Source organism: Helicoverpa armigera, chromosome 2 (assembly GCF_030705265.1).
Source record: "Helicoverpa armigera isolate CAAS_96S chromosome 2, ASM3070526v1, whole genome shotgun sequence".
NCBI classification, from domain to species: Eukaryota; Metazoa; Arthropoda; class Insecta; order Lepidoptera; family Noctuidae; genus Helicoverpa; species Helicoverpa armigera.
In genome coordinates, this window is record NC_087121.1 from 8,982,155 (window position 1) to 9,001,439 (window position 19,285).

The following is a 19,285-nucleotide window of genomic DNA, read 5'->3' on the forward strand; positions in this document are numbered from 1 at the left end:
GAATATAAATGATGAGTATTAATTGATAGGCGATTATTTATTTGATATGCAATTTATAATATCCCTTTATAAAACGAGCAAACATAAACCGTTTGTTGTCAAAATCAAAAACGTTTATTGAAAGTAGGCTAGTTTTAAGCACTTTTTCACGTCAAATTAACAAAAGGACAGCACCCCAAAACGCCCCCCTTTCATCACTTCCTAGTGTTATGGCTGGGATGAAGAAGTGATGAAGAACAAACTTCCCAGCAATTTTTGCAAGTTGTATGGGAGCCTCTAAAATATTTATTTTATTCTTGTTTACGCGTTGTTGTTGTTATAGCTACAACAAAAATACTTTCATAAACTGTGAATATTTCAAGTGTCTAACTATGTCGGTTCATGAGATACAGCCTGGTGACAGATGAACGGATGGACGGACAAATGGGCCGTGAAGTTTTAGTGGGTCCCGTTTAACCCTTTCGGTACGGAACCCTAAACACCTTTGACCTTAGAAATAATGGTATTGTTTATACTAACTTTAGGGGTTATCTGGGGGAAATCCCTTATTAGGTATGCAGTAAGACTCAGAGTCGGTATACTAATTACCAAATTTTAAATATTATTTCGATTTTATAATAGGCATTGTATTCAGTTTTATTTTTTTATATTTCATACAAAAACTAATCTTAGTTGCAAATTCGTAATAGTATTCTAATATTTGTCAGTCTCTTTTTTCTATTTCAATAAAATAAATAATGGATAGTTAAGAAAATACATTAGTGGAGTTTCTGGGGGTTTGGCATCGAAGAATCTTTTAGAGATGATTACAAGAGATTAACATACCTAATTCAACTCACCGACGCACTTTTCTCCTAGTGGTCTATTATGCACCTTCTACTTAATACGACAGACTTAGTACAGGTTTAGGACTTAGGCCCGGTTGTTCGAAGCTCGGTTACGTCAAGGTTAGGGTTAAATTCTAGTTACAGTAAAATTAACCGGGGTTAAATTCGAAAAGCGTTGTTGAACGTCAAAATTTCATAATAAAAATGTCAAATTAACCGTGGTCAAAATTGACAACGGTAAAATTTTAACTTTAACGTTACCGTAACGTACGAACAACCGGGCCTTAGGACTAAAAAAAACGTAAAGGCTAGGCAGATGATAGGTATATTCGCTTAAACCTTCAAAAGTACTTACTTATTCAGATGGGACACAGACTTTTCCTACTCTGATATAGCCTTGCACACATTTGTTCGAGTCTAGCACATATTGAGTACAACTTGTAGAGGCTACAAGAGCAGCAATCACGACAAATAATACTAGATACAGCTTCATGTTGATACTAAATCACTCAACACCGATATACACGATTACTGAATGACCAACTCCTTTTATACTTACTCCTACAGAAAAAAAATGACACCTAAATCATTTATCAAGAAAATACTGTATCTACATTTGTATGTTGTTTTCTAATTCCAATTCTTTATGCTAATTAACATACCTCTATGTATTAAAGTCAAGTAGGTACCTATACTTTAGCAAAACCTTACCTATACTTACCTATACTTTAGCTGTTTTTCCTCAAGAACGCATCCAGATATAAAATTGAAAGCGATATTATATTCTAAATCTGCATTCTATAAGGTTGTTGACAAGCCTCTAAGGCAAGGCAATCATTATGATAATATAGTTTGCCCTGCTAAGAGAATCAAAACTATTTCTTCCCGCTGCCATATAACTGTGCTTGGCAAAAAAGAAATATCTGGTACTTCTTTTTGGCATTCGTAATAGGTACAAACTTTTATCGAATAATAAAACCTTTAGCAACTTTAAAAGACCTTGATATTTAATGTAGTTACCTACAAAAATGCGTCAATCTGTTTTAATTGCATTGCAGTAAAATTATTAATTTTTGTGTTTATTTATTCAGATGATAAAATTAATAATACACATGGATTTATTTGTTCACTGAAGTGTGGTTAAGCAACTGTCAATCAGTCTTGTAATTGGATGGGTGGTTTGCGGTTCAATGTATATTTGTAGTGTCTGTCTATTCTATTACACGTGTTTTTTCTTCCGCTTCTTTTTAGTGAGTACCGTTTGTAAGTCACAAATTCGGGTAATTCACAACTTATTTATTTATCTATTAAAAGGTACTTTTTGTGTTACATAAAGCACATAATGTCCAACAAAACAGTGAAAACTATTTTTACACTGGACATAAGGTACCTATACTTGTGAGATTTATTTTTGAATTAACAAAAAAACAACTGAGTGGGTTCTAAATGTATTTCAATTAAAAATCTTGCTTTCAGAACTACTTGACATCTTGAACATTATATATCATCGGCATCATCTTCCTGTAACAAAACAAAATACACAGATTTTATCACATTTTCTATACACATTGTACCTATTTAATACCTACGTTAATTTTCTATGCATGTAACAATAAAATATGTTTTATGTCACTTTAGGCTTATATTAAGTCAACTAAGACATCGAAAAATTAAATCAATAACCATACAGGTTTCATCATCATCATCATCAGCCTATCGCAGTTTACTGCTGGACATGACATGGACTATACAGGCTTACTGGCCACAGAATTCAGACATAATTTATTTTAATATCAATTAAACCAAATACAAAATCCTTCAAACATGTTTTTTATGTGCCTCTTTTTTTACAAAACAAACAGTGTATAAAGATGAAACATCTAGTAAAAAAATCGCACATTATATAACTAAGTATGTTTCAAAATGTTACTGGTTTTACCATTTCAGTTATTTATATTTATGAATAACTAGCTGATCCTGCGAACTTCGTATCGTTTAAACCTTCCCTGGACCTCTACAAACATTTGAAAACCAAAAAAGCCAAATCAGTATAGCCATTCTCGACTTTTAGTCAGACTAATTAACAGCTATTATTTTTTATATATATGATTAAATCAAAATACACATACCGGAAGGCAGTGATTATCAACTCGTATATACCCAGTTGGACATACACCTGTTCTAATTGGACCAGCGAAAGCTGTCGATGCAAGTGCAACAAGCATCAAACAGAGCAACAAATACACTTTCATGTTTACACACTTTGACTTATAACTCAAATGATATGGATATACGTCTGTGGCGGTTTATATAGATTTATCTACTCATAATATTATCAACAAACCGGCCAAATGGGAGTCGGACTCCAACACGGAGTGTTCCGTATCATTATTTTAATATCTATAGAACGAGCGAACATATCAGGTTTGTTTGTTGCATCGGAGGGAGCCGTCTAAAATATTTATTTTATTCTTATTTCAGCGTTTTTTTTGTTATAGCAGCAACAAAAATATGACGGTTCATGAGTTGAATCTGGTGACAGATGAACGGACGGACGGACAAATGGACAATAAAGTATTAGCGGGTCCCGAGTCCCGGGTTAACCCTTTCAGTACGGAACCCTAAACACCTTTGACCTTAGAAACATTGTGTTGTTCATACTAACGTTAGGGGTTATCTGTGGGTAAATCCTTAATAAGTAATGTTTAGATTCGGTATACTAATTACCAAATTCCAAATATTATTTGGATTTTATTCAGTTTTTACTATGATTAATTTATATTACAAAAAAAAAACTAATCGAAGTGTACATTTCGGCACATAAACCACATTTGTTTAAAACATCATGCTATTGAATATTACATCACACTATTAATTAAAAACAAAATGCATTACTTAGAAAGTACTTTAGTGGAATTTTTGGGGGGTTTGGGCTCGAAAAAGGTTTCGATAGTTAAAGCATTACTGAATAAAAGTTCATAAGGCTTCATAAGATAAATGATAGTTTCACTTTTAAAGCTTCAAAAGTACTTACTTATTTAGGACTGACACATTTGTCTCCTATTCTGATATAGCCCTTCATACATGAATCGCGTGCCAAAGAATTAGGACTGACAAAAGCTATAAGAGCAGCAATCACGACAAACAATACTAGATACAGCTTCATGTTGATACTAAATCACTCAACACCGATATACACGATTACTGAATGACCAACTCCTTTTATACTTACTCCTACAACCTTCAAAATTGATACCTAACTCATTTATCATCGACATTGATAAATGTTGTTTTTTATTTCCAATTCTTTATGTTAATTAACATAATATATGTAGACAGGACAAAATTTGTCCCCTCCGGTACAATATTTTAGGGTTCCATAGTCAACTAGGAACCCTTATAGTTTCACCACGTCTGTCTGTCCGTCTGTTCATCCGCGCTTTATATCAGCGACGTTGTGAATATTTCAATGATGATCAGCTACTTTGAAGAATTTCAAATCAAATAAAGCAAAAATCATTTATTTATTTACTAAGTATACTTTTTGCACAAGGAAAACATCTTGAGGAAACCTGCACTATATAGTCTGAAATAACCAACCCGCATTGAGCAAGCGTGGTGATTTACGCTCAATCCTTCTCCGTGTGAGTGGAGGCCTGTGCCCAGCAGTGGGACGATAAAAAGGCCGTAACAAACTTTTTGCACACAGTTTACAAAAATGAAAATAAATCAAAGGCGGACTTGAATTATTATGGATTTGAAGTGTACACAAAGATCACTCTTTACCAGTATCCATGATTGCGCTTTAGCGAGTAGCTTTAACAATGCTCATTTATAAAATAGGTGCATAAATAAAAGGTAAAGTTACAATATTGTACTGCAATAACATCAAAAGCTCCCTTTTAAGTATATTTATGAACAGCGGTTGGCACTTTAACGCTAATTCAATTAAATTATAATATTATTCTTTTGTCTTTTACTGCACTCTAGTTTAATTCTCACATATAAATCAAGAATCACAACATTTCTCAGAGAGATGACATTAATTTCTTCAAGGAAAGTAAAGGAATATAAAAGATTCGCGAGCTTTGGGGTTCTTTCGGCAAAATGGCTTTGCTTTTGTTTTTTTTTAGAGAAAGAGCTCCTGACTAAGTCAAAGTCGGTTCGATATCGATGAGGTTAAGCAGCGCTTGGCGCGATCGGTCCGTGGATGGGTGACCATCTAAGGAGTCCTTCTGTGCTCCAGATGGCACGATAAGCTGTTGGTCCCGGATGTCATTTGTACATCTTTGGCAGTTGTTACGGGTAGTCAGAAGCCAGTAAGTCTGACAACCAGTTTTAGTAACTTGGTTGAAAAGGTCAAATAGGCAGTCGCTCATTATAAAAAAACTGGTATTTAGCTGCATCCAGTTAGACTGGAAATCGACCTCAACATAATAGGGAAAAGGTTAGACAGATGCAAACAAGCCAACTTATCCTGAGTGCAAAACCGATTTAAAAATAAGGTACATTCATATACGTAGTCTATATAGGTATGGTCGATATAGGTACTGGGTTTTACCACTAGTAAAAATATGTTGGTCCCTCTCTGTTATCTATTTTTGTTTTGACTCTGTATCGCAAATACTAGATACGTATACCTAAGTCTTTTATTTCTGCGTCTGACATATAAATCATTAATGTCTTGATAACCTTTTGTATTTACATTATTTTAACGAAGATAGGGAAAACCAACATTTTTCCTGTTTATTATTTTTAACCGACTTCCAAAAAGGAGGAGGTTCTCAATTCATGGGGATCTTTAGTATGCGCCTAGTTTACGTAATTTTATTTTATTTGCTTAATTAAAACATTGGATTGAAGAGGTCAGATAAGAAATCGCTCCTTTTAAAAAAATACTGGTAGGTACTCAGCTGAATCCGGTTAGACTGGAAGCCGACCCCAGCATAGTTGGGAAAAGGCTAGGCAGATCATAAATTAGCAACGTTGCCTCGTCCAAAGGTCGTTTTACATTAATACTTATACAAGTAAAACATTCTTTTATAAAACGACGATTACCGGAAGAATTTTACCGAAACCAACTCATTAACTTTAGTAGCGCTGAATTCAACCAACTTCTTGCCACAAAAAAACAACTTGAAGTAAAATAAACATCCAAAAATACACCTTATACTTACGGAACCCGGGATGTTTACGAAACACACTTCTCCTATAAAACTCATCGAAATAAATGAAGGCAATCGTAGGAGCCGCGACTGAATTTTATACGAACGAAACGGTTTAACGTTGGTCACAACGAATGACTTTTTATATGTCAAGGAATTGGGAGTTTAATTTAAGGTCCCCCTCGCTTTTGTTTTTTTTTGTTTATATACGTGGAGATTAGAGGGGACTCTTTTTAGGACTGTTTGTTTATGTCAACATAGTCATTTTTTAAGCTGTTAATAAAATGAGAACGGGAATAAACTTGGTTGGTTGTCTTTATAAGTTGACTGTTGGAACTACCAGAGTGGCTTCACAGTGTTAGTGATGGAAATGAAAAGATATATTATTTTCGTCGTTTCAACGTAGTTTTACGTAGGGTTTTTAAGTTTTTTTTGAGCTTATATATTCCTTATAAAACTATAGCAATTATTGAGAATAAAGCTATTGTTTCAAAGGTTTTTGTGTGTCTTTTTTTGTAATTTGTAACAGTAGAAATTTAAAATAATCAGCAGTTCGTTTCCCAGACCCTCCCCAAAACAAGGAACACTTAAAAATAAATTACTTACAAGCTCTTATTACAACCAAAAAAAATATTCATACACTTTTCATGCATAATAAACCCTTGTACATACATAAATTGTACGCCCTAAGCACATTCTCCCACACATTCTAATATCACAGTCTATTAAATATCCACGAATTAAGGGTGAAATCCTCTCTTCTCTTTTGTTTATATTTAGCCTACTTACACACTGCAAACTTTTAATCGGCCGATAGTTTGTTTGGCCTTATAAATCAGTATGAAGATGATTGGTACGCTCATCTATAATTTGTATTTTGGTTTGTTAGTTTGTAATGGATAAACTCAAAAACTACTGGACCGATTAAAAAAAAAATCCCTCTTGGAAAGTTTTTCTCTTAATGAGTACCTATAAGCTAATTTTATACCGGTACGGCAGCAGATCCCACGGGACGCCAGTGGAACCGCGTAAAAACTGCTAGTTACAAATATAAGATATTAGCCAGTATCAGGCTGACTAAAAACTTTGATTGGAATCAAGACATTCTTTAAAAAAAACAACAACGGGCCAACTGTCGGCCGACTATTTAGTCTGCAGTGTATTCTCTAAAGTTGATTCCCTGTTTAAGTAGAAGGGAGCGTGTATAGTGGTTAGAGAAAACGTGTTCGGCATAGTAAGTGTCTTATCAATTAGAAAGTACTGTTTATTATGAGATTATGTATTGTTAAACGCGTTTGGTAAGATTAGTTGAGTTTCTATGTAGAATTAATACACCAGTTGCCATGCTTCTATCGATGGATCATAAGTTAACAACGCTTGGTGCGGTCGATTCGTGGATGGGTGACTATCTTATCATGGCGAGTTAATAACCGAAGTTTTTTTAAGAGTAAGGTCATTGCCCTGCCAGATTCTTAGGTACGTTAGTACGTACGTTTTATCAGCATTTAATATTAGCGAACGCAAAATCTACGTCTTATTTTTGTTAAACTAATTAACAAGTAATAGACTGCTCAAAGACCTGGAAAATAAAGAAAATACCTAGGTACCACGTTTCGTGATTGCTTGTTACTGAAAAGCTTGTCATAACGTTAATAATTTTCTCAAAATGCTTTGGACTGCTGTTTCAGTAATACCTAGTTACTTCTCTTCAAAGAAAACCAGGCTTAGTGCCAGTCTGAATAAGTATTTTATATTAAAGTAAATAGTTATGCACAGATTTTATTTTCTTGGAAATTGAGTAAAATGAAAAGGAGTATTGCTTTGTTTGGCCTCGACATTTCATCCAGTTGGAGTAGTAATAGCTTTGTTTGGTTCGTTTTTTTACTGTATTAAAAACACATATATATTGACACCTAGTAATATTTTTATGCAAAAATAAAACACCTATGTATACCGATCAACAAAAAAATTGTGATTGGATTTGTGTACGAGCAAACGTTGATCTGTAGCACCTTGCAAACCAAATTTAAAATGTATTTTCTCTTATCTAACTTCAGCAGATAAAATTAAAAATGTACCCCACATTTACAGTACCAATTTAACGTGTAGCAGTTTTATTTTCATGGGATTAAATACTTTAAGGATGAGGGTGCATAAATAACGAAGAGTACCGAAGCACTTTGGAAACTCAAATGAGGACGAGTGGGAAGTTATTCAATATGTATATCATTAATTGAGAATACGGTGTACCTGGGACCTTTGGAACCATGTAGAACATTATTATTTGAGGTACTTCAGAGTAACTCTTAAATAGTATTTACCTACTTATAGTATGTACCTACACGTCCTACACATACTATAAGTAGGTAAATGCTATTTTGTATTTTCATAAGACAACATTTTCTTAGGATAATGTTAAACGTAAAAATATTATTTTTGTGATTAATTTATCAAAACTTATCACAATGAGAATAATTATGTTGAAATTGCTAAAATATATTTGGTATATAAGCATGATAATATGAAAATATAAGACTGTTTTTGCAGTGAGAACAAAAGTTTCTGTTTGTTTTTTTTTCGTAATAAAGACATATTTATTTTACGAACCGAATCAAATCACCGTTCCATACATATATTTAATTATATTACATATTATATTGTAGTGCAGTATGTACATTTCTGAGTATAATTTGTGCTTTATTAACTTGAAATAGTTTCTGGGAAATTGATTTGTTAACTCTAAATAAACATGCTACTCAAATTAATGTTGTATAGTTTCAAAATGAGCAGAAAGCGTTAGCTGGTGGAACAGGTCACGTTTCTATTTACTTTTCTGTAAATAATATTTGAAAAATTATTTCACCGTTGTAATACGACACTCTTCCCGTGTAACGTAGGCTACATTTTATCTCGATACTGACACTGAAGTCGCGGTTAAACACTTCGTTGTAAGTAAAAGGGGATAAACTTCAGCCGAGCACCAAAATATCCACGTAACAAACGAAACTACTAACAGACAGAATAAAATTACCATAAAAGAATTCCAGGTCTGTTTAAACTAGGCCAGGTCCATTAAAGACTACAACTTTCTGAAAACATCTGTGAAGTTAACTGCCTGAAACCGAATTGTTCTTTTAATACTCTGTAGAAATGTCCTCTTTTGTTCTCGAAGTAAACCAGATACAATATACAGGTACACACATACAGATACACATATACAGATACACAACATACAGATACAAAATTGGGATCAGGTAAGGTATTCCGCAAAGTTTGTTTTGAATTTTGCTAGGAAATTGTATTTCGTGGAAAATAGTATTGCTTGCTTATATTGCATAATGCTACCTGAGAAATTTTACGTTAGAAGACGGTTCGAATTATATAGTTATCCATCAAAGGTGTTCCATAAGTTTTTGGATTCAACAACACTATAGCTTAAAGCATTGTGTTATGGCCTTAGATAATATGTAATTTTAAATATTTAATTATGGTATTATTTACCTATTTTTCATGTAGAAGTTAGCTAAAGTTTAACCCTTCTCTATTAAGGACCGACAAAAATCATAAAAACTTACAAGTTATGATCTATGCACCAACACAGTTCACTTTATTCTACCTGAAAGGATATACATAAGTTCAGTGTTAACTCCTCAAATATAAACGTTATTTCCATAAATCTTACTCCATTTTATTGGCAATGTTTTAGCTCCCGTTTATCTAGTTTCCAGCAAGAGTATTTGTGCAACAGTGACTGTATTGTGATCGGTATCTCTTGGAAATCTCCGCTCCTGCCTACAGCTGCCAAGAGTTGTGTTTCTGTTAGCGAAGAATTGTACGGACATTGTGGTTTAGGTAGACTGTAGCTGTGGTTTGGTTTATTTTAAGGGACCCTATTTCTTAGATTTCAACAGGCTGTATCTTGTGAACCGTATTAGTAAGGCCGTTAAAATTTTCAAATAACTGTGTACATTTTCGTTTACTAGAACAACAAATCTGTTATTCTTGTTAGTTGATCATTTGATTTAATTATAGGTACCCTTATTTGTTGATTTGGAAAAGTATCCTAAAAAAAATGTATCCGTTTATATTGACATCCAAATAAAACACTATCTTTATATTTGTTTTTCAACAACATAACGAAGTGTAAACAAGCGAGATTTACTGTCAACTAAAGTAATATATAATGTATTATTTGAAACGGTGCCAAAATAGGAAGCGGTGATAATTGTGATAGATTACTCAAGTTATAGTGTGTAATGAGTTCTTACTTTCCTTAAACATGGATCAAGAACGGAATTTCAGAGTACGTCACGGAAATTACCTTTCTATCAAATAAAGATGGAATAATGAGCATATGTATGAGAGTAAAATGTTAGTATGGGGAAAACAAATTATATTTAGAAGGCTTTCCAATTTGTAATAAAATGTTTATAATGTTCTATTTTTAAGAGGACGAATTGGAATTTTTGGCGCCAAGGATGTCAATTTTTCTCAGTAAATACAAAACGGATCAAAATACAACTTGGTTACCTGAAAGTTCATGATATAAGCCTTATTTTGTTAGTTGTAGAAACATGATTAGGTAACTTTTATAACAGAGAAAAATATATCAAACATACCTCTTTTTAAAAAGAGATTCACATATTATGGGCAAACGGGACCGATTTAAGCCTCTTAACTTTTTTAGTAGTTGAGTATATACATACTCTTTAAAATGGTAGTAGGAATTTTTATTAAATTATCATTTCTAAATATTAAAATTACAAAACCATTTTGTCGCTTACGACTTTTAGTTATAAGCTAGCGCGCGTATTGTTATCCTCGCCCCGCTCAGACGCTCCGACCCCTTTTGGCGCCTTAGATGCGCGTGCCGGTTATGGAATTATTGTTGACCAATTCCTCGCCTTAACGGAGTTCAATGCACTGATTCGCAACTTTTAAAATATAAGCAACTAGCTTTTGCCCGCGGCTTCGCTCCCGTCAACTGACTTCTCTACTTTACCCTATTTTTTTTCATAAGAACCTTCTCCTGACAATAACAAACACAACAGATAAAGAATTAGCCAAATTGGTCCAGGCGTTGTTGAGCGCTTACCAACACATTTTGCGATTCATTTTTATATTATAGATAACAAAACGTCTATACCTATAAAGATTTCAAAATATTCGTAGTTGACTGAATCTAAAACGTCTAGAGGAATTATACTAAGATATTATTCACCAGAGACATCCAAGAAGATAAGTATAAAAATATTATTTCAAAACGGATAGAACTGTTTTTAACTCTTGCCTCAGACTGATGGCGATTTGATATTAGATTGGATAAGGAAAATAGTAAGATTTACTGTTTCAAGGAACTGCTGATATCATATTCGCATTTATTTTCTGCGAGGGGGCAACGCTACGATGTTTTTCTGAAAGATTTATTTTCCTTAACGAGTCACAAAGTTATGCAAGTATTTGAATGAATAATTTAGTTTTGGAAGACCTTGCAAAAAATGACCGTTATTGTGACTTTGATATTTCTGAAGATAAATTATTACTGGGTTATAAACAACAGAGCTGTCACACTGGTGGATTTTTGTCCTGAATAGCAAAACCAATAATGTTCATAGGAAACTTAGAGAGGACAAGAAACAATCAGTTTTGATAGTAGTATTTTTACCACTAGTTGTCAATTATTTGCTGAAAAACAGGGTGGAAATTCTGTCTGTGTGAGAATTCTGTAAAAATCATGCTCATGCTACAAAACAAGATTATTCTGTACTATCTCTTGGGGAAAGTATCTGCAAAGAGTAACTCGCAGAATTAGCAAGCAGTGGTTCCAATTAGCCAGTCATAAGGACTCGTATATGTACCAAAGAACGAAGTTTTATCTAATAAAAGAGTATTTCATTGGAGAGGAAAACTAGGTTAGCATAAACCTTAGCAGTTTCAATTAAAGATGTATAAAGCCAATTTTATTTCTTACCTCCGCACTCAGAGAATTTTAAAGATTACTTAAGCACTCCTTAGTGACAGCTTTTCATAGAAATTTTGCACTAAGGAACGGCTTAACCATTAAATGTCTCTGAGAGTGTCCATAAGTCATTACAGATTAGTATCTGTAGATAAGTATCCATAAGAGACGTAGGCAACAGAAAAATCGATGAAATAGTACATTTTTTCCACAACAAAATTTTCATGTGAATAACATAGAGTAGGTGCTATTTATATTAATGTTGCCATTAATATGCTCTCCAGAGAAAACCAGACCACCAGCTACTTTGAAGACCAAAACAACTTTAAACCACAGAACTTAATGAATCTCAGATTTATGCAACTGCTCTTAATTTTATAAAACAATTAACCGTAGTTGCGTGGCCCATTAACATGAGATTTACATTGTGGAGCAGTCTTTAAGCATTTATGAGGAATAACTTGGCCCCATTCCTCTATTCCGGGACCCAACATATCATTGCTGAACAGTTAACTTAATTTACATAGTGTTGACGCTTTTAAGTAAACTAGTAGTAATTTACGCGCAATTAACGCATAAATTGAGGTTTTACGTACCTAGTGGTAGTTAATTGAGACTTTGTTCCAATTTGTTGGATGTAGGAGTTCTGTGTTTGGGGTTTTCTGTTAATCTATTAAGTGGGTGAGCTTCAATGTTATGGTTAACCAGTTTGGTTTTCCGATCGTGAATTTTTGGGTGAAAATGGGTATATGTAATATCACGAGTTGCTGGGTTTACCATACATAAAAATATGGAAAATTTGTTAGGTTACGTTACCTATAGGAGAAGACTTTCTTTTATTTCCTTACTTTTATACTTTTCACCCATTCATCTTAATTTCTGAGGCAATTTCGGTCCACTACAATGTCTGTTTCCAAATTTCGATCTTTTTGTGTTAATTATTTTTCACTTAAAAGATCCAAGATACCTACAATGCATTCGTTATAAAGAAGCTCATCAAGGGACCAACACCTATACCTACCTACTTCTTCCGTTGCCGCTTAGAGAGAGGAATGTGTGTCGCCGTAATTACTGGCTCATGACACATTTCAGCTTTGTCTCTTGGGGTGTTCAACGCATCTGCAATGCTTCAGTATTGTTAGTGTGTGCGTTAGATGTTGTCTGTGTGTGAGTGTGAGTGATGTACATGGAAAGATACTTAACGTAAAGAAAATTAGAATGAGAAAGCTGGATATTAAGACTTTACTCATTTGTAAAAAAAAATGTTGGAGATGGTTCTCATTTGATTGTGTTTTAAGTACACTGAAAAAAGTGTGTTTGACCTGTATTTAGCTATGTACATATATTTGTGTGGATATTGTTCGGCTTAACTGGTTTTAATGTGGTTTTCAGCACAATATTTTTTAATTTTAGGAGGACGATTTAGGTATATTGTATCGAAGATCGCTTGATTTTTTTGTAAAGAGTATTTATTTACGACTTTAAATATATTACATTCTATCTGCCATATTTACACTATTTCCTTTGAGTTGTCTGCTTGAGAAAATATTTCATACCCAAGTATAAAACAGCCAGAAATAGACTTACTTCAGTTGGCTCTTATTTGCCATCTAAGTATAAAACCGCTGAAAATAGATCAGATAATTCTTGGCGCAAATAAGTACTTATAAAGTGAATCATACACCTACTACAACTGAAAGAAATCAAGTATTCTTTCAGTTGTAGTGTAAAAATTATTTTGATTAGCTGTTTCTCGCGGTTTTACCCGCATCTTAAGGGAACCATTTCCTTCTGTATTATAGGAAAGAATCATCTCCCGAGCCTGTTCTCAAAGAATATAATTTGATGTAAACCTTTTATAGACACATTACAACCGTAAAAGTAAAATATTAAATGTAGTGCCAACTAAAAGATAATTTTCCTAACTTTAAAAGTTTGTTTATTAAGTACATTTTATTTGTAATACTAAAATCTTTTTTTTTATCGATCAATTACAGTAAACAAAAATACTCTTCAGGTTTCCAATATAAGTACCTAATGGTTAATTTCTCTTTGTTTCAGATCCTGCTTAACTCCGCATGAGACTTCAAAAGCAGTCTTCTGAAGACAGTGCAATAATGGCTTTCAAAACCAAATTATTTACTAACATTTCATGTTTACGAAACTGACAGTGTTATAAAAATGGCGAGAAGAACAGGTCTTCTGGTTGTGTTGTGGGTGGCGATCTTCCCCCTGTACCGAGCTGATAACTTGGGTAAGTTTTATGAAGTTTTCTTAAGCTGTGTGTGACGTACTTATGTGAGTATTCGTTGTGAAACTTGATGAAGCTTGCAGCGTAGTTTACTTATAAAGTATGTACTACTTACTTATACTTAATGCACCTACTTTTAAATATTGGTGGCGTTATCATTTAGGTAATAAGTAGGTACTAAGATAAAGCCACAAAAAAAGTTCATATGCCAGATTTTTTCGAAAATTATTTTTATAAAAATTAGATATTATACTTAATTGTAAAATATTTAACATATTTTTGAAGTCAACGTAATTTATAAAACTAACATTTTAAGTAGAACGTGATATTAGTTTACTGCTGAATTAATGAAGCCTTTGAAAACGTTTGCAAATTTAATTATTTTTCATAATTTTCAGCTACAAATTATTTACAATATTATTTTAGAATATGTTTAAACTGAACGAATTTGATTAAAAATGCTTAAAAACATATTTAGCTTTATTATGATTTTATTAAATTAAATAATTTCGTTATCCTTTCATTAGGTTCAGTTAGCAAATATACCCTTTGATGAGAACAAACACTTATCTATGCTTTTAAAGGCGATCTTTTTAGAAAAAAGTTTTAATTACTTAATAAACCCATCTGTCACGTATTTAATTAAATACAGCCTCAGAATATTGATGATGAAATCTTGTTTTAGGAGCCTAAAATAACATTTTTCTCTATAACAGTTTTTTGTAATGTTGATTTAGGATCGATCAAAACCTTCAGGGTTTTATATGAGAATTAATTTTAAAGCCGTAGGAAAACGTTTGCAAATAATACGGATTCTGTTTTTATTTAATCTTTTTTGATGAGGATTTAAGTTTAGGAATATTTTATTACTTCGTTACAGTATTTCTTTATTTAATGTTAATACGTTAGTTACCGGGACCTATAAATAACAGTCGTGTCGTATATCTTGGACAGAAAGACCAAAGATCATGAAGGGCACGATAAACTGTAGATCACTTGAACATCTTCGGCAGCCGTTGCAGGTACTTAGAACCCAGTAAATCTGACAACAAGTCTTGCCTAGGGGTATTGGGTTTGTCTTAGTAACTGGATTGAGGAGGTCAGATAGGCAGTCACTCATTATAAAATACTGGTACTCAGCTGCATCCAAACATAGTTGGAAAAAGGCTATGCAGATGAAACTAGAATAGAAAATGACATTTCTGGAAACTGTGCTGCGTGTATTATAAAACAAAAATATTGAAAAAATCGCCTGCAATGTAGCGAACTTCGTGATTTTGTATGCGGTTGGATTAGGCCTCTATTGTTTGCAGTCAGTTTCAAATCCAGATGAATACGGCCGATAGTTACGTCTATATCCACGGAGTAACAAAATATGAGAAATGGAGAGGCTATAATGTAAACATGCTATAAGGTCAGGCTCCTTCTTCTAAGTCAAATGACCAAAACGATCAGTTACTAGTTAAGTAACGTGGCGTTTAGGTTCATTGAGACATCCGTCAACGGTTTTTTGGAGATATTACAAAAATGGTAGGGTTCAAAGAATGCGTATTAGGGCGAGGAAAGTAATGTTCCTCGTCCCCCATACATCCGCATTTTGGAGCGTTAATTTCTTAGGAGATGTTCCGTTATGGCACCTCCGCTAGTCAGTTTGTTCTCCATGTCTATACCTATCATAGATAGAATAGGTTCTATAAGGGATGGATGATACAATAAAGCTTAGGTTTGGATCTCGGACTTTACTCATAAGGTTTGTCCCAACGCGCTTAGCACCTACCTAGGGTAAAGGCGGGATAGATGCCCCACTTTTTGAAATATGCGTATAATTTAATAAATATTGGTTCTACATTAATAACACCTATGAATGTAACTAGTTTAATCCTTTATGTTTATTTGAGATTTGTCTTTTTGGACCTATATACTACACGTTTTGCAGATTTTAGCTTTTTGTAGACCTCAATTTTTGGGGATAGATGCCTACCCCTATGGATAGTTGCCCCACCTTGAAAATACTAGCAAGGATAGATGCCTACGGTGCGGGATAGATGCCTTTCATACTGTTTAAGTATATTATATTAATAATATTTATATATTTTTTTACTTTAATTTATTTGAAATGAAAAGTATTTTGCAGTTTTAAAATATTTTTATATTCATTATCAGATTAATTAAAATGAACACAATAAAATTCAAAAAGTAAAAGTATTTGTTCAACAAAAATAATGTATTTTATATTTTAAACCCTTATTATAAAATAATAATTATTTAGTTTCAACATGCAAAATCATAAAAAAATCATTCTTTCTTAAAAACTAAAATAACACAATATACTTAGCATCATAATATTTAACCGGACAGTGCTTTAAGTTTTCCATGTAAGGTGATCTTCACACTGCCCCGCATCACGCTGCATCTTGCGTGTCGACGCACCTACGCGCGTTCCTGCGGGAGTGCAGATCTGCATCATCGTGCGGGTTTTTCACGCACTCACGCGCGTAGGTGCGTTTAGTAGATTCACGCACGGCGGCTTCCATTTTCAAATATACACGCCCATTCAAAATCACGCGCGGCACTGCGGGATTCAGTGTGCCATACCTTGCGTTTCGCCCCGCACCTACGCGCGGGGGTGCGTGTTTCTCCGCATGTATGTGCGTGATCCGCATGAACGCGCTTGGATGCATTTTCAGTGTGTTGGACTATGCGTGTTTTCCATACAAACGGAGATATTTCCATACAACGGAAAAAAACGCATCCACGCACTACGCTGCATCATGCGGGGCAGTGTGATAATCGCCTAACCAACACTGACACATTACACATTGAATCCAGTCGGATTTAGACTTTGTTTGTTCATAGTTTTCAAAGCATTATATGCAGTTATTTTTATTTGTATCTTTAGGCTCATCCTGTCCATCTCTTTTAGTCTTCTTCATCGGCAAACCTTTAGTTTTCTTTTCCTTAACTTTGTTCTTAGGTGAATTGTCTTCATCTTCACTGTTTGAACTGTAAATCATTCGTAATCAATAAAAAATGTAAATACATAAACACATGAAAAATATATTTTGAAAGCACTATAATACATTCAGGGTACACGTGGTATATGGAGGGATAGATGCCCCTAGGGGCACCTATACCCTAAAAAATCAGGGCAACTATCCTTTTTGACAGGGTTAGATGCCCTAGTATTTTTTAAAATAAATAAATACAATAGAGCAACTATTTACATCAAAATTTATACTTCATGAAACAATATACATACGTAATAAAAAAATTAATGTAATTAATATCTACTTATAAAGTTATACAACAGCAAATACTCACCTTTAAAAATTTTACGCTCGTTGTAAGTTCGCCGTGGAGATGAATTCACATACCAGCGAAACGCGACCTCACCCCTCGATGGCGCGTGGCTAATTTAGGTGCGGGGTGCTTGTGGCTTCTAGTTAAACAGTTGTTTCTTAATCGCGAGCATGGGAAGTTAGGTTTTTTAAAAATGGGGCATCTATCCCACTGCGGCATCTATCCCGCCTTTACCCTATGTATTTAATTTGCCATTCAATTACTTAAAACGAAGTGTTAAAAGATGTAGCTCTTTTAATGTGGTTTATTTTATTATTTTAATTTGAGATATTTTTTTAATAATTTTACTGCATGAGGCTTGAGCGATGTTGAGTCAAGCTTTGTATTATATTGTATTGGTGTCACAAAGAGTAAATAAATAACATACTGAAATGAAAGAAAAATTTATTTCTCTGAAGGTTTTAATGAAATCTCTCGTGAAAATTCACAGTATTCATATGTACATTAACTTTACATATTAAACACCTTTTTCCTAGAAATGGATAATTTGGTTGAGATTGCGTGTTACATTTATACTTATTTGGTAATTTAAAAGATATTTTATGGTACAAAATATTCTCTTTTTAAATTTCAATCAAAGGCTTTGTATATTTTATTGTACCTACTTAGTTTTTATCTTTTCTCACTTAGGTTTTTAGTCAAAGGTAAACTTATGCCTAAGGCGTGTCTTTAATATTATATGTGTATTTCTAAGATCAAAAAGTCTTTTTGAAAGCTTTTTTTTTATATATTTTGAACATTAAGTGAACTATTACTATCTGTTATGCACGGATTCACACTACAGAACTGTTTCCCATATTAGGATAAAATAAAACGTATATGGTTTTCTATTAAAAAAAAGTATTTCAAAATACGTGCAGGAATTTCCTAGTAAGCCTCCTAGAACCTCACAATTTTGCTTTCCCTCCTTACAATATTTATAGAGATTTACCTGGTCTAAGCTGATGATTATGTAAGTAACATTAGCTAGCATCAAACCAACCGAACCACAGCAATTCAATAATGTTTTCGAAGCGAAATCTATGCCTATATTTTCGGCCTGAACTGCCCAATAACCATTTGCATTGCAGCCGCTATCAAGGAGGTCATAAGTTAAATTTGTGGGTCAGCCAAAATGTTCATTGAAATCGCTTTGCAGGATTTTAGATGCAGTGGCAGCTTATTCACTTATTACGTAAAGTTAATGGCTAGCTTCGAAATAACGATGTAGGTAGGTACTTGGAAAACAGACCTGGTTTATTTGTATAGGAATATTCACGGTAGTTCTACAGAATTTCTGTTTTAGTGAATACCTAACCTTTAGGATTGTATGCTGATATTCGTTTGAACTGTTCCAAACAGTGCGTTGAAATTCATCATCTAAAACTGATATATGAACTTCAAATTGAATATTCATGGAAATATACTGTGTAGGTAGGTACTATAATATGTAACGTTTCATTCAAAACTTTTCCAATAAGTAGGCTACACAATACTATGATTCCTGTTAACATGTAATAAATAATAATTTTCTATTTCGGTTGTTTGTGTAAAAGGTATACATTACGAGGCTCTGTATAAAACTAGTTGCTGCCTACCTATAGTGTTATACGTATTTTACACATATCATATAGCCCACAGCAAAATATAGTTTCCTACTAGTGGATCGATACAAGGATTAGTCCAGTTCTGATACTACTATGACAACTCAAAAGAATAGATAATCTCTTTATAATATTAGAAA

The 19,285-nt window shown here is 33.4% G+C and overlaps 1 protein-coding gene and 1 long non-coding RNA gene across 2 annotated transcripts in view; one reads left to right on the forward strand and one right to left on the reverse strand.

Annotated features, from left to right (window-relative positions):
* The window catches only part of LOC135118158 (uncharacterized), a 96,106-nt gene that overhangs the window by 13,733 nt on the left and 63,088 nt on the right, over positions 1-19,285 (forward strand). Inside the window, exon 2 of the mRNA XM_064039361.1 lies at positions 14,013-14,205. Coding sequence (XP_063895431.1) covers positions 14,133-14,205 — 73 coding nt within the window. The 5' untranslated portion in view covers positions 14,013-14,132. The remainder of the gene's footprint in view (positions 1-14,012; positions 14,206-19,285) is intronic.
* LOC135118803 (uncharacterized) lies at positions 2,264-3,854 on the reverse strand. The gene is made up of 2 exons (XR_010277792.1): positions 2,957-3,854; positions 2,264-2,348 (listed from the first exon to the last, which is right to left on the reverse strand). It is a non-coding gene; the product is annotated as an uncharacterized LOC135118803 (long non-coding RNA).